The 16172-nt window shown below is 42.3% G+C and overlaps 1 protein-coding gene across 3 annotated transcripts in view; it reads left to right on the forward strand.

The window, feature by feature from the left end:
• GLI3 (GLI family zinc finger 3) overlaps positions 1–16172 on the forward strand; it is a 244269-nt gene that overhangs the window by 172888 nt on the left and 55209 nt on the right. For all 3 annotated transcript variants that reach the window (XM_035129597.3, XM_035129598.3, XM_088654320.1), the window contains exons 7-8: positions 1038–1184; positions 9667–9868. In XM_035129597.3, the coding sequence (XP_034985488.3) occupies positions 1038–1184; positions 9667–9868 (349 nt within the window). The remainder of the gene's footprint in view (positions 1–1037; positions 1185–9666; positions 9869–16172) is intronic.

Below are 16172 nucleotides of genomic sequence, written 5' to 3' on the forward strand. Positions count from 1 at the left end.
CAGCACCATTCCTCCAGCACCAAAGGTCCAGGTGTGTGGAAGTTCTGCTAGTGGGACTCCCACCAATAGTGGCCTATGGGAAGTCTCCAAATAGAGCAGGAGAGGGAAGGACTGAGCCAGCCTGAGTTTCACTGGATCCCAAGTTGGCCCCTCAGCCGTCAGGTGAGGACATTGGGCATGATCACTACACCAGATCCAGGCTGGTATTGAGTCTGTCTGGGATTTGCCTGACCTTCTGACCTAGCTTGGGTGAGCAGCAAGGCTGCAGGTGCCAGTGGTATCTCTTGCTGCTGCCCAGCCAGGGTGAAACTTGCTATGCCAACTTTTCAGTAACAAGGCGAAGGACATTCATTCCCACTTCTGCTGTTCACTCCCTTGAAATTCATTTTACAAATGCATATAGCAATAAAATTACTGCGTTTGATCCAGAGCAAGATCCACTTAGGTCCTTCTGAGATCAGTGGGAAACGAATTAGACACAGCTAACTTTTCAAATAGATTTCAAAAGGACCTAAATGCCGAATGGACTTGGAACTCTCTCCCACCCTTGGGAGGCTAGACTGGCTCCCTCCTTGTTGTCCTTCTGCCAACAGGCTTTTGGGAACTGACTGCTTTTAATGAGGGGGCTGGTGCCATGCTCTTTTTGTTTTGAGTGTATGTTTTTAGTAAGTTTTAATTCTTTTAATGTTTAATTGCTTTTTAATGATTTTTCAATGTTTTTAGCTATTCTTATTTTATCACTAAGCCGCTTTGAGTCCCTGCCAGGAAAAAATGGTGGGAGAAATATATATATAGCCACTAACCTGCTTTGGATCCCAGCCTGACTGTTTGCCAGCAAACATATTGGTGAATTCTTCACATTACCACTTTGCAGGGTGTTTTGAAAACAAATACCTTATCACAGCTTGCATGATATTAAAAGGGAGGGGGGAACCACACAAATTGCTATCATTATAGGCAAGAGAAAGAAGAAAGTGAAACTCTGCATCCTGTTTGCCACATGTCATTTAATGAAGCTTTTTATGTCCTGTTTTTAGCTCCGCATGCTGGAGTTAGTCCCGCTGAATATTACCATCAGATGGCTCTCCTGGCAGGGCAGCGCAGCCCATATGCCGACATCCTTCCATCATCTGCCACGGCAGGAGCCAGTGCTCTTCATATGGAATATCTCCATGCTATGGATAGTAAGTGATGTTGCTACCAAAGAGGTGAATTGAAAATTATGAACTCGGTGAAAACGCTGGATTGGCAAATAATTTTGAACGATGGGGTGGAGCTGTTTGTCAGTGGAGACACGAGACCTGTTATTATTGTCTCAGAGAATTGGCCTTCAACTGGTGGTTTGAGACCCCCTAATAGGAGCTCTTCTGCAATGCAAAATACATGGTAAAAAGTTAAGAAATGAGCCCCCAAAGGCATGCGTGGGCTCTGGGTCTGAAAAGGCTGAAAATTCCTGGTCTGGAGGTTTAAACAGAAAGCAATTTTGGGGTGACTTCACTATTTTCATTTGTAGTGGCAGCATATTAGTTTGTGATCAGAAATAACCAGTGAGAGACCTATCATCACATGCCTGTTCTGATTCTTCCCACTTACTGGTATCTTTCTCTTGGCCCCTGAATCTGTGACACTGTCAATACTATTACAGTACAGTGGTACCTCAGTTTATGAACACAATTGGTTCCGGAAGACTGTTCATAAACTGAAGTGTTCATAAACTGAAGCGAACTTTCCCATTGAAAGTAATGGAAAGTGGATTAATCTGTTCCAGATGGGTCCGCGGCGTTCGTAAACCGAAAATTCGTAAATGAGGTGTTCATAAACCGAGGTTCCACTGTAATGTAAATGGCACTCTACAAGGTTTCATGAACCGCGAGCCCCTCCCCCAAGAAAAAAGGGGGGAAGTCTGTCTCAGAAGAACTTACATTCTGAATTTTTGCACAGAAGAAGCCCCAACAGTGGCATGTGTGTTAGGACAGAGCCTCCCTCCTGAAACTGGCTTTGCTGCTGCTTACTTAGACGTGGCTGGCGTATGGCGGGGCAGTGACAAACGTGGGGCTGTGTGGGTGAACTGGTGGCCACAGTGGTGCACCCACATGACCCCAACCTTGCAACTACCCTGTTGCTACCACCTCCAGATAAGCAACATCTACACCAATGTCGGGAGGGTGGTTCTGTGGCTCCACCCCACCGCAAGCACAACTGCTGAAGAAGACAACAGAGGGGGGGAGCTTTTACAGACAGAAACACCCACACGTGAATTGTCTACATGGAGGTGTTTGTCTGCAACAGCTAGCGCGGGCCCAAGACATTTTGCTGCCTGAAGCAGAGCACAAAATGGCAGCTCTCCCATTCCATGTACAGGACTGGACTGGCAACAGAATCTTCCTTCAGCACTGGTGAGGGGGCTGCATCCTTCACCACACCTGAGGGCCCCGGGTTATCAGATGGGGTGCTGGGCAGGCCATATCACACACAAAGATCTGTTCTTCAACAACTCAGTGCTGCCCTACACCTCCCAGCACCTGCTACCTACCGTAGGTGGGTAGGGCCATTCCCGGAATCATAAGAGAGCTCCAAAACCTTCTTGGTCTTACTCACATGTGAAAATGTTTGGTGCATGTAGAATTGTGACCCTTCAAATGTAAATTTATAGATTTGGCAAAGTCTTGAAAAGGGAAATGCATGAGAAGCCATTTTTATCTGTGGCTCGATTGGAAAATACAAAACGTTCTTCAGTTTACTGTTTGCCAAATTCATTTTTACTGAATTTTCCCCAAAGGCCATTTTGTAGCATTTAAGTAGTTGTTATCTGTGCCGTTATTCATTTTCCTTGTAAACATTATTTTTAAAGTTCTGTATCATTTTACACACTGCATAGAAGCTAGCACAGATAGGCCAGTGGACTTGCTGTTGAGTTTCTACAGGGAGTTACAGCCATTTCTGCTCCCCGGAGGGTCCATGTCACTGTCATACATTTTTACATGTATAATTAAGACATCTTAGGCATATCCTTGCAATGTAATTGCTCTCAACTCCTGGAGTTGGAAAGGGTTGAGAAGCAGTATGGTCATGCTGCCGCCGTAAGAGCTGGCTCATCTTTAGAGTTGCCACTGAACACTGACCCAGGTATCACCAAAACCGTTACGGAGCTAAAAGAAGACACACATGAATGAGATATGTTTTTGGAACTGAAAGTAACACTGTTTCATTCAGTCCATGGAGAAGCTCCAAGTATAATTTGGTCTGCTTATATTTAGTTATAATTGCTTTGCTGTCTAATGCCTGATTATGAATACAATACTTAAATCTTATATTGAAGGAATAGGTACTAGACAAGTTCATACAAAGATAAACCAACTATAATATATGGGTATTGCTGAGATTCACAGAAAACCACTTGGTAGGATTTGGGAGATGGTAAGGGAGTGTGCATTGCTACTATCGGTCTGCATTGCAGATGGTTTTGTTATACAGTATATATGTCAGTATAATGAGATATTCCAGCCCCTCCCACACCTTTCGAAGGGCTACTTGAAGGCATGTGTGCTCCAAAGGGAAGGCAAAGGACAAATACACAAGCCAGGAGCTCATCTGTGCCTAATAACAATAAGTTCCTAGTTCTTGTGTATTACGTATTTTATATTGCTTGAAAATACTGTTTCAGTTCTGAGCAAACTGCTTTGAGCTTCAGAAGAATGGCATACAAATGCCAGAAGGAAGGAAGGAAGGAAGGAAGGAAGGACTGGGATTACATCCAGTTCATGCTAATGGCTTCTGGGTAGCTAGTTTGCTTTGTTTGCTAATGTTTCATTAGGCATGTGTCAGTGACAGCTGGGGTGGCTCTTACCACGGTCACTGAATAGACTTAGCCCTTGGTGCCTTCTAAGTGAATCCACAGGGACAGCCAGAAGCTTGCTGGCCACAGTGAGAACAAGATGCTGGGACTGGATGGGCCATTGGCCTGATCCAGCAGGTTCTTCTGGCATTCTTAGGTTCATGAGTTGGAGGCATAACTTCTAAAGCAGAGGCCCTGCTCTACCTGTGCAGCTTCCCAGTGTGTTAGAACCCCGGAGCATCAGTTCCCTGCTGCTGAACTGATCCCTCTAGCTGATGGAAGGGACAGTGGCAGGGAGGAAGCAGAGCTAGCCTGCGCATCCTTGCTCTCCTTCACGGCATGAGGGATTTGGAATGCCTGGTGTGTGTTTTGTCTCTTGCGCTTATCAAGCTCATCATACAAAGCTGTTATTAGGAATCGAATCCATGCATGTTAGGGAGTCTAATTTGAAGATCCACACATATTGCCCAATCCCTCTCTGTGGCAATAAATGGGCATCTCTGAATATGTGCATTTGAAAGATGCTAATGTACCATCCATTACAGCAGAACTAATGTCTCAATTCCCATGCTGCATCCAGGGCAGGGGACATGTTCAAAAGGTCTCTGCGTGAGGGAGGGCAGTCTTATGTACAGGAACTCTGCGTAAAGGTGATGTCCAGGCCCTTTAGCTCCTCTCTTTCAAGCATCTGTTACATATACAATTTGCACCTCCTGAAGAGATCATTTAAAATATCATGTTAAAGAGCACTTTTTGTAACTGGATGGACTTCGCTATACACCCGTGTGCCTATACGTGCATATGACTCAAGACGATTTCTTTCCCCCTTCCTTCTGCTGATGAGTTGACTGCTGTCAGAGAGCCTAGTGGTAGGAACTGGGCCAGGCAGGGAGGTCAGTGTGCAGGGCTTTGCTCCTTCTGCCTCTCCTTTCGCTGAGTGTAGACTTTAGTTTGGGATGCTTCTTAAGGCGATGCCACTTACTTGAGCTTCATTACAGCATCAGCTCTTTATATTGATATTAACGACTGTTTCCTGTATTAAAAACGTACACAAATGCACAGCAGCATTATGCAAATTGCTTGTTTTCAAACTGTAAATATTGAATTAAATTAAGAGTGAATTGTGGGGAGGTCATGTAGCCTCACCTTCCTCATTTGATGAGAATTTGTTTAGTCAGGCAATAGGTTCTTTTATCTAAACAGAGGATGAAGCTAGCCTTTTACTTTGTAAAAACTAATTAAAACTATCTTAACTTGCATGGGTGTACAGTAAATTAATTGTCATTAAATAGGAATCTGAATGTCCTACCATTCATCATGCCAAAGAAGCTCCTTTCTTCCTTGTCAGAATTTTAGATGAGAAAAGGAAAAACAAAACAATTAGCAAGAAGCCAAGATTAAGATGCTAAAAACAACAACGAGAATGCTCGTGTTTGCATTTCATAGCTAAGTTCTACAATCGGTGCTGTGCAGTGCTGTCTAACAAGTCAGATGCCTTCTGCTTCATTTTGTCAAGAAAAGTTGCTTTTGGTAGTTTTTCTAATTATATGTTTTCAGATTACTGTGAGCCCAGCCTCTTGGATACCCCCTGAATCTTGGATAACCCCTGTTGATCACCAAAACTAGGATTGTGAGTGCCTCGTGGCAGGGACTTGCCTCTTTTTGATGCTGCAGATATGTAAATTTGTATTAGTAATCTTCTTTAAGAATGTTCCAGGTGCCCATAAGTAAATCTGTCCTGAGCTGCTTCATCATTGTGGACAGGAAAGATAACCAGAAGAAATCTGAGAGGGGCAGGAAAGTGCTAAGGGTGAACCCCCACCTTCCTCCAGATGCACAGTCCTCTTGGGACATCATTAAGGGACCACATCACAGTGAACAATAATTGTATTTTGCAACACCATCAGCCAGGACACTGTCGCCAGCTACCCACTGGCACCTTAATTCTTTGCATGCTGAAAATTTGAGCTCTAGCTGCCAGGAAAAAAAAGTTTCCTTTTCTACTATAGCAGGAAAAGTGTGTAAAGATAAAGAAAGGTGAAGCAAAGGCAGATAATGACACAGACAGAAATTTTGGCTGGCATTAACCCACCCAACCCTCAACTTGCCCTTCTTAATAGCCTCTGAATAAGAAGAGGAGGCGGCATAGGTCTGAGGTCGGGGTCTGAAGCAACAGCAAAGATGGATGCAGAGGCCGAAGGAAGGGAAGGTAGAGGGGAAATCAGGCGGCAATGGAAGACAGTTGGTGTAGTGCCTGGTACTTGTTACCAGTAATAGTAACAAGTGGTACCTGCAACAAAAAGTTGCAGTGTTATTTCTAGCGCTTCAGCCCAGAACCTCAGCATTTTATATCAATATAGTAAGGCGTGTAAGGGTGTGTGTTGCTATATAGTGCTGGAGGTGGGTGAGTTTTTTTAACCTTGTGACACACTTCCACCAAACATTTAAATTCAGCATACTTTTGTATAATTAATTCCAATATGGTCCACCAACCATGAACACATAGGATAATCTGAGCTTGAGCAGGCCCATTTCCATTCTTCCTGCCCCACCTCATTTTCCATCATTTTCCATTCTGCCCCCCTAACTAATCCTGTATCATTCTGCACTTTAGCTGTTATCAGTTGTATACTTAAAATTTACAGTTTGCCTGGTTTATGATTCCTTTAGAACCTCTCTGTCTTTCTCGGTTCAACAGCTACCACCATTCCTTAAGTCCTTGGACCTCAATGTTGCTTGTTCAGCTAGGTGTGTTTTTTTAAAAAAATAAAAAATCCAAATCTTTGAACTTTTATAGTCTTGCGTGCTTCTGCATGTATAGTGTTCCCGCTGAGCATGCTAGAACCACTGCTGAATTTTTGGTTGGTCCCAGTTCATTTCCAGCCTTATAAGCCATGCTGTTAGGGATAATAATTCTAGCAGCAGTGGCCTTCATGCATAGGATGGGACAGATCAATCTCTTTAATTTTTTTTATCAAGAGAATTGTTATTTTGTGAGGGGTTTACCCCATATGCTCGGTGCAGCTCCTAACCAAGAAGTCAAAGGTCCCTTGCAAACGTTTCCTAGTTCATGTGGAACTCATCTAGTTATAGTCACAATAGGGTTAAGGTCAGTATGCTTAAATGAACTATGGCATTTTAAACACACACACCCTTCCGATTTCTGTATTGATACATTCCAAAATGATACATACCTGATTGAAACAAAACGTAGTGTCACCCCTAAAAATGCTCAGAGCCCTGAACTTCTGGTGTTCAGTGAAGTAGGAAGCCAGTGTGGTCTAGTGGTTAGAGCAGGCACCCCAAGCTCAGCCCTCCAGATGTTTTGGGACTACAATTCCCATCATCCCTGACCACTGGTCCTGTTAGCTAGGGATGATGGGAGATGTAGTCCCAAAACATCTGGAGGGCCGAGTTTTGGGGTGCCTAGGTTAGAGAGTGTCAGACTATGACCTGGGAGAGCAAGGTTCGAATCCCCACTCAGCTATGAAGCTCACTGGGCAGCCTTGGACCCGTCATTCACTCTCGGGCCTAATCTACCTCACAGTGAGGATATTGTGAGGATAAACTGCGGAGGAAGAGAGCTGTGTGCCCCCCTTGAGCCCCTTGAAGGAAGGGTGGGATGTAAATGCATTAAATAAATTGGCATCAGATCCTACTGCCACTGGATGCTCCCTGGAGACTGTTGCGCTCACTGGCACTGCATGGCAGTGATGGTATCTTCCTCGTTTGTTGCCTAATTAAAAAGAAACTGTTTAAATGTCACTTCTGCACTTCTTTGTGTCCTTAATTAAATGGCCTTTAGTTGTAAGCTTTAATAACTTTTTAAATCTAAGGCAAATAAAAAAAACACCGCCATTCTCAAGTATCAAAAGCACTGTATTGAATTGAAGTAGCAGGCAGGCCCACAGTAACCGCCAGGCCTGTAAAATAGAGATGAAAAAGGTTAAATCATAAGGAGCCTGAGGAATAAAAAAATCTTTACATTCACTTTTAAATGCTGACTCGTCAACGCGGTATCCGGAGCAAGATTGGAACAACATGGAGGCATGCTGGTTATACAGATGTAGAAGAAGCAAGAGAAGAGAACCAAAATCCAGATGCCAGATAACTGACACTCTTGCTGGCAGCCTTATCTGTGGGGTTATGGCCAAAGAGAGTCCCCAAATGAAGTGCAGATGGGAACGTAACCAGAGATCAGATCATGGAGTGATAGAAGCAATAAAGCAAGCATACCAAGTTTAAGACTTTGAACAAATGCACAGCAGGGGGAGATCAGGAGACTCAGCACTTTCTTGGTGCCCTGTCATGTTTATGCAATCGCCACCCCACAGTCTTCTTGGTCCAGACATCATTAGAGGCAGCATACTGGGCCGGGGGGGGGTATGTTTTCCAACCAATAGGACTAGACTTATTTTCTTGAGGTAAGGAGAGGAGGAGTACTAGTAGAAATACTAGTGAAGAGTGGGAAAAGTAGAACATTAAAGTGGGGATTTTGAATCCCTTGAATGAAAAGGATTGCCAAGATGGTTGGCAGAATAGATCTGCCAACGAAATGTGAATGCAGACCCACAAAGGTTAGCTGCATCCTTTAATCTTCCCACCAAACTGAACATAAAATCCCTTGGCTGGATCATAACCTGCATTTATTAGTGGAAAGGGAATCCCACTGTAATTGCTCTGAGAACTTCCAAGCTTCAATTTTTAAAAGCTGCAAAATACTTTCAGACCCACTTTCCAGAGGTATTTTACAAATTGTGTAATGAAGAATTACAGCCCAGTCATGTGAATAAATAGTGAAAGAGCTGTTCACAATCAATGAAAAAGAGCTGGTGTGGAAATAGTGTTTAAAGCAGGGCTACAAAATGCCAGATCTGGGGTGGTGAAGGTGGCTCTGCGGGAGACCGTTAGACTCCCAGGACTTGCCATCGGTCATGCCTTCTCACCAACCCTACTCGGCTGCCTCGCTGAGTGATTCTGCCTGACTGGAATGTGTCATTGAACTGAGATAATGCAGGAGCCTAGATGGGAATGAAGGGGGAGCCAGCCATGGAATGGTCTTCTGGATTTTGTGTGGCTGGAATGAAGCAAAGACCCATTGCTTTGCTTGCTTTCGACTGCTTCCATCCCTGCTATGTGGCGCCTGGGAAACTGCCTACGCCCTTTGGCTGAAAAAGGTCTCCTGTCTGTCCGTTTGGGCTTGGCCGTGGCTTTGGGAAAATCACTGTCCCAGCCTGTTGGTGGGAAACTTTAAAAACCACTGGGAGCTCCTGGGAGCAAAGGTGAGATAGATATGTCCTAAATACTTTCAAAAGGATATTATTTTATTCACACTTATCTTGAGTTCAACATGGTTCGAACAGAAATTATGAACAAACTGAAAAGAGAATCTTGATCTCCATTTGTGTTTTAGAAGTCCTTGTTGGCTTTTTTCATTAATGTGTTAGGGCTTTGGGTTCGCTGGTAGCTCAGATTTGAACCACTCCGTCTCCTTGCTTCTAGTGAATTAATGATGTGAATGTCTAAGCAGCCATCAGATTCATAAATCACCAGAAATGAGAAGGATAACACATAAAAGTCTTTCCCTTTTGTTTAGCAATTTATCATTTTGCTTGCACATTAATAAACAGAGCTCCCCTGAGGTAAGCAATGGAAAGATAAATTTTTCTTCCTAATTTTCTTAAATCGTAGCCAGTAGATCATAAGTGGAAAGAGTGGGCTTGTCAAAAGCATGTCGTACTGCTGTGGCGACTCTTTATATCCATAGCCAGTAGTAATAAATAAAGAGGGTCAGGTACTTGGGTAGATAATTGTTTTTGTTTACATAATAGGCGCCAGGTTTCCAAGTCCCAGGCTGCCATCTAGATCAAGCCGAAAGCGAACACTGCCCCTATCGCCTCTGTCTGATCATAGCTTTGACCTTCAGACCATGATCCGGACATCTCCAAACTCCTTGGTCACAATTCTCAACAATTCCCGTAGCAGTTCTTCAGCGAGTGGTTCCTATGGCCATTTATCTGCAAGTACAATAAGGTAAGGGCTGACAACATACAGGGATGATTGATGTATATAAATTGTGCAAGAGTGAAATGCCTTATTTGGTGCTTTAGATACTTTTACTAACCACTGTTTATCGTGTCCCATCAAAAGGAAATTAAATTAAATTATAATTTCTAAATGAAGTTGCAGTTTTGAAAAGCTGATTTCTGAGATGCATTTAGTATAGTACAGCTTTCCAGGAAAAACAAAAGACCCACAGCAAGCACAAAGGTGTTTGGATAAAATGCTTTGGGCACAACTTTTGAAGAGCATTCTAGTTGTGAAACACATTTCTGGTTATGTTTGCTCAGATGCATGTGGCCCTCAGTTCCAACAGCATGTACCACTTACTAACTCTGCTTTGGAGGTCGTAGTTTTGGTGAAATATAAGGATGTTGGGAGGCTGCTGGATTTGAAAGATTAGACTTGATCTGCAAAACCCACTAAAATCACCTGTTGCAATGCCCTGGTTATCACATAGAGCTAAACCATGTTTTACACACACACACACACACACACACACACACACACACACACACACACACACACTGCATGTATCCCTCTTGTTTTTAATTGTTCTATTGCAGAATTCATCACAAATTTTAAAAATGGGGTGGAAGAAATAAACTGCTCTTTCCAATTCTTTTGCTCTTTATTTTCCTGGGAGGAAATTCCAAAAGGGTTTTTCTGAAATTCAGCCCCAAAATTATTTCAGTTTGGAATCTTTGCCGGAAATATGGTACAGCACAATATGTGGTGGAATCAGGTTAAGGTAGATTCAATAACCATCCATAGATAACCATCCATATGGTTAATCTAAATGTGTCCTGTAACTTGACCATATGCTCATTTAATATTGTTAAGTTACAACCTTTATGCATGATCCTCATGTTTTGATTCAGGTAGGTAGCCGTGTTGGTCTGACACAGTCAAAATAAAAAATAAAATAAAATTGTCCACTAGCACCTTAGAGACCAACTAAGTTTTTTCTAGGTATAAGCTTTCGTGTGCATGCACACTTCTTCAGATACACTGAAACAGAAGTCACCAGGCCCTTATATATAGTGGGTTTTTCTCAGAAGAGTAGAAGGAGATGGGTGATTGACTCAATGGGTATGGTAAACCTGTTATGACTGCAATTAGTCCTACAGGAAAAAGCAAGGGATAGTATGCATGACCAAAAATAGCTTTAGCATATGTAATGAGACAAGAATCCAATATCTCTATTCAGGCCAGGTCTCTCCATAGTTTTCAGTTTAGTAATAAGTTGTACAGTAATTCAGCACCTTCTCTTTCAAGTCTATTTCTGAAATTCTTTTGTAATAAGACAGCTGCTTTGAGATCCTGTACTGAATGTCCTGGGAGATTGAAGTGTTCTCCTACTGGCTTCTTTGTCTTGTGATTCCTTATGTCAGATTTATTGATTTGTTGGAGGTACGGATGGTTTCATTGTCTTCATTTTTCCTATCTGAAAAGTGAAGGATTCCCACACGCTTGTGTCATGTGCGTCAGTGCAGGAGAAATTCACAAACATCCCCTTCGCATATTGCACAGGCAGCGTGAGCTAAGATTTTGCACAAGTCACACAAGTTCTGTTGACTTTTTTGAGGTAGATCTAAAACCATTCTCAGGGTGAAAATGCACACAACACATGGAACCAACCTTACTATGTTGAATTCTAATGTACTTTTCCTCTCTAGGATCAAGCTCTGAAAATAACCATCACTTTTTTCTTCCATATTGACTCATTTTGGGCTACCTGAGTAGAAATGTGACATTAATAAGGTCTTGTTAATTGCAGGCTGATTTTTGCAATATCTAGTTTCCTTCACTTTGCTTCTTGGCTCAGATTAAGCTAAACAAAGTTGGGAAGAGATTAAGCAGTTGGGGGCCAAGAGGTTGAGGCAAGTTTAAACAGCAGGAGGAGGAACTAGAACACTCACTCCTGAAAGGGTTGGATGCAGGGAAAGAAAAATCAACTTGGTTTGCTTTGCTTTCCTAATCCACTGTTTATAAGAAGGGGATTGCTACAATTGATGTGATATTGAGAGTGACTCGATTTACATGAAGAAATTAGTTTACCTTTCTTGGATGTTTTTATTCTAGAAAACCATGAAGCTGAGGGGCAGCTTCCTATTGCAAGAGCATGGGCCCAAATCCTTTTTCTATATTGCTCACGCTTATGCCCTTCCCTGGAATCCCAGTGAAACCAGTGGGACTTACTCTCTAGTAAATGGTGTTGCTCATGGATAAACTGAGTTGTTCCTAAATGTGAAAAACTACAAAAATAAAATAAAATGACCGTATTACCAGATGAATTCTTTCAGTAACTGTGGTTTTTTAAATGTCATTTGATCTATATGCACTTAATGTGTAGCAATACATAGTTGGAATAAGATTCAAAATGATACCAAAAAATCAAATTGTCCCAACTGTGGAAGTTGGAGAGAGGGAGAGAGAGAGAGACCGAGACTGAGACCCCATCATGTGTTAGTATACCGTACATGTATAGGAAAGCTGATAAGAAATTGGGCCACTTTTAATGAATTGCATCAATTTCTAACTTCTTGAGGTGTGGATGGCACAAGGACTTCTGTAACTATAAATGTTGCATTTAAAATATCAGAGTTTTACCAAATAAACCTTTCTGCATCCCATTGCTACAGGGATGCAGTAAGCCATACTGGCAAAATTCTCTTCTATGCAATCCTTAAAAGTACATCAGCGCTCTGAATCTGATTTGGCAACCATACCAAAGGGTGCAGACCCACACTTAATTGGGCAATGTAGTGGCATAATAAAATGCCAGTTTCAATTCCCAGAAGGTGGAAAAGGCAACAAGGGAGCCATCTATCTAGGAGCTAAAGGACTGTCACATGGAAGATGGAACAAGCTTATTTTTCCTGCTCCGGAGGGCAGGGCCAAACATTGGCTTTAAGGTACAAGAAAGGAGATTCTGACTAAACATCAGGAAGGACAGTGGAAGGTGGTGGACTCTCCTTCATTGAAGGTTTTTCAGCAAATGTTGGATGACTATCTGTCATGGATGCTTTAGTTGAGATTCCTGCATTGCAGGGGGTTAGACTAGAGGACCATTGGGGTACCTTCCAACCCTACAGTTCTATGGAAATCTTATGGGGAATACTGAACAGCAACAAACCGATCTTATCTTTTCATTCCTATTCCAATAATGGAAGCTCAGATTTGCCACGTTAGATTTGAGTGGGGAAGGATGGGTCACACGTTAGAGAAGGGTGACTCATCACAGTATTACAATAGGATGGGCACATACATTTCTTAATTATGCCTTTAATGAGTAATTTATAATCCTGAACAATATTTATATTCCATAGAGCTCTGAGTAATGGGCTTTCCCCTAATTATTCCTATTTTTTCCTATTTTGGGTTGAAATGTTGCTGAGCCCAAAAGTATTTGGTTGTACTTGTACTAGCATTGAAAACAGTTATTTTCCATGTGCTCTTTGCGTTCTCCTTGTACATTTTCTTTCAAATCTTCCACACCAGATGGAGCTATGCAAAAAAGCCCCCCCCCCCGACATTTAAGGCTTTAGAAAGTCTTGCATTCCCTCAGCTACCCAAGAAGCAAACAGGTCTGCAATACTTCTGAGACTTGGGAGGCAAGAGAGCTGTGCTGGTCATGGCTGTGTGATTTGTTTTGCTTTTCAGCAAAGGTTTCCACTCATTGAATATGCAAAATTTTACACAAGCCCTACATATTTAGTAAGACTTTGCCCCAGAAATAAGGAATGCAAAATATATAAACAGACAGAAGGACTGGATTAAGTTTTTGTAGCCATTTAAAAATACAAAGAGCATAAAAAAGAACCAGATGTCTCTCGGCATCAGATCCCTCCTGGTATAAGCCTTAAATAATGCCATATCAACCCATTGTTTTTGTTCATTTGAAGGTTTGAGATTTCATAGATGCTCCAAACTATGCTTCATGAGATGAATTCTGTATACAGTATAGGTTGACCTGTGCATCGCACTTAGCACGTATGAATGCTCTCCTGGTTATTCACATGGGGGATCATTCAAAAGTGTCACCCCCTGTCTGAAGTGTGACAGATCTCAAAAGAGCTGTGATATGTGAACCTTCTGACTGTGTGTCTCAACTCCAGGTGGCCAGTGATGATCACCAGCAGTGATGCTGCGTGGTGGATGAGGTACCCAGAAAGAGCATGCGATGTCTCCCACCAGAGACACTGCCCCTCGCCTAACACCACAACAAAATTCCATTACAGCATTAAAAATATAATCACTCTTTATATAAGAGCATAAAAAGGCAAAGGACCCCTGACAGTTAAATCCAGTCACGAACGACTCTGGGGTTGCGGCGCTCATCTCGCACAGAAACGGCGTTTACCTTCCCCCTATTTATCTACTTGCACTTTGACGTGCTTTCAAACTCCTAGGTGGGCAGGAGCTGGGACCGAACAACGGGAGCTCACCCTGTCGCAGGGATTCAAACCGCCAACCTTCCGATCGGCAAGTCCTAGGCTCAAAGGTTTATACCACAGCGCCACCTGCATCCCTATATAAGAGCATAAAGGTAAAGGGTCTCCTGACCATTAGGTCCAGTCGTGACCGACTCTGGGGTTGAGGCGCTCATCTCGCTCTATAGGCCAAGGGAGCTGGCGTTTGTCCGCAGACAGCTTCCGGGTCATGTGGCCAGCATGACAAAGCCGCTTCTGGCGAACCAGAGCAGCACATGGAAACGCCGTTTACCTTCCCGCTGTAGTGGTACCTATTTATCTACTTGCACTTTGACGTGCTTTCGAACTGCTAGGTTGGCAGGAGCTGGGACCGAACAACAGGAGCTCACCCCGTCGCAGGGATTTGAACTGCCAACCAATATATATAAGAGCATACCAATATACAAATAAATAAAAAGCAGCAATTAAATATATCAGCATGCAATAAACCATATTTGCAGATCAGACCAGGTGAGCAGTACAGTCGTACCTTGGAAGTCAAACAGAATCCGTTCCAGAAGTCCGTTCAACTTCCGAAACGTTCAGAAACCAAAGTGCAGTTTCGGAAGCCTCGGAAACCCCGTTGGACGTTCGGCTTCCAAAAATAGTTCGCAAACCAGAACAGTCACTTCTAGGTTTGTGGTGTTTGGGAGCCAAAACATTTGAGGACTAAGCTGTTCAAAAACCAAGGTATTGTTAAACCAAAGCCAAATCCTACAATAAATTAACTTTAATCACCAAAACTTAATTATAAAAAGCCCAAGTAAACAGGGCATGCTTTACCTGTCTCCCAGTGAAAGATGTCAGCTAGAACAACGAAAGTGGCTTCCGTTCTAAAGCTAGTCTGAAAGTCAGATCGAAATAGGTCTAAATAATGAATGTTATCTAGCAACTTGCTGAGTAAGGGAAGAAAATCAACAGAGAAATCTGGCATGGCTTCACCACCAATTCCTTCAGGGAGGCAGGGAAAACTAATAAAAGTGCTTCTGTCATTTCAAAATTATAATCTCTAAAAACTTTGCTTTAATGAGATTTTAGAGGTTATAATTTGGAAATGACGAAAGTTCATTCGTCTTCAGTGCTGCACCAACAACCTGTGTTAACGATGGTTTATGTATAGCAATGCTCTTTTTCAGGAAGAGAAATACAGTTTGTTATATAAGATAAAATAAAACAGATAATGGGTAAGCACTGGTGGAAATTGTAAAGAAACCATTATTGCCTCTTATTCAGTAAGAAAACTAAAACTACAATGGAAGTTCAATGAAAGGGAAATTTAAATAAAGTAGAAAACATCAACTTCATCCAGTGGAAGTTAGCTAAAGAACACTTAATACTTCAGGAGTAAAAATATTCTGAGTGTTAAACAGAGTGCAAACATGATGAGTCAAGAGTACACAATTTTTGTTAACAGTTTAGTAGGAGACTGGCAGCATAAATATTGCATATATAATAGAACAAAGCACATTTCAGAGCTATAAAATATATTGATGCTATGCAGAATGCCTCTAAATAAATTAGTTGAAATGAAACAAATGTTACAAACTGATAGGCATTTGTCAAATGAAGCAGCTGAGTAAAACAATGCATGTATCTAAAAACGCAAAGAAATAAAATTTATCCAGCTAGAACCTCTGCTTAGCTGATGCTGCCGTGGCATTTGGAAAACTATTAGACCAGAATTCAGCAGGATGGGCAGATGAAATAAAACATTATGATGCTGATCCCGGTTGAACGTTTTGCTGAATGTGACTAGAGAACATATGCACCTTGTGCATCCATCAACTTGAATAGTGACTGGA

The sequence above is a fragment of the Zootoca vivipara genome, chromosome 11, assembly GCF_965207765.1.
Source record: "Zootoca vivipara chromosome 11, rZooViv2.hap1.1, whole genome shotgun sequence".
Taxonomy (NCBI): Eukaryota; Metazoa; Chordata; class Lepidosauria; order Squamata; family Lacertidae; genus Zootoca; species Zootoca vivipara.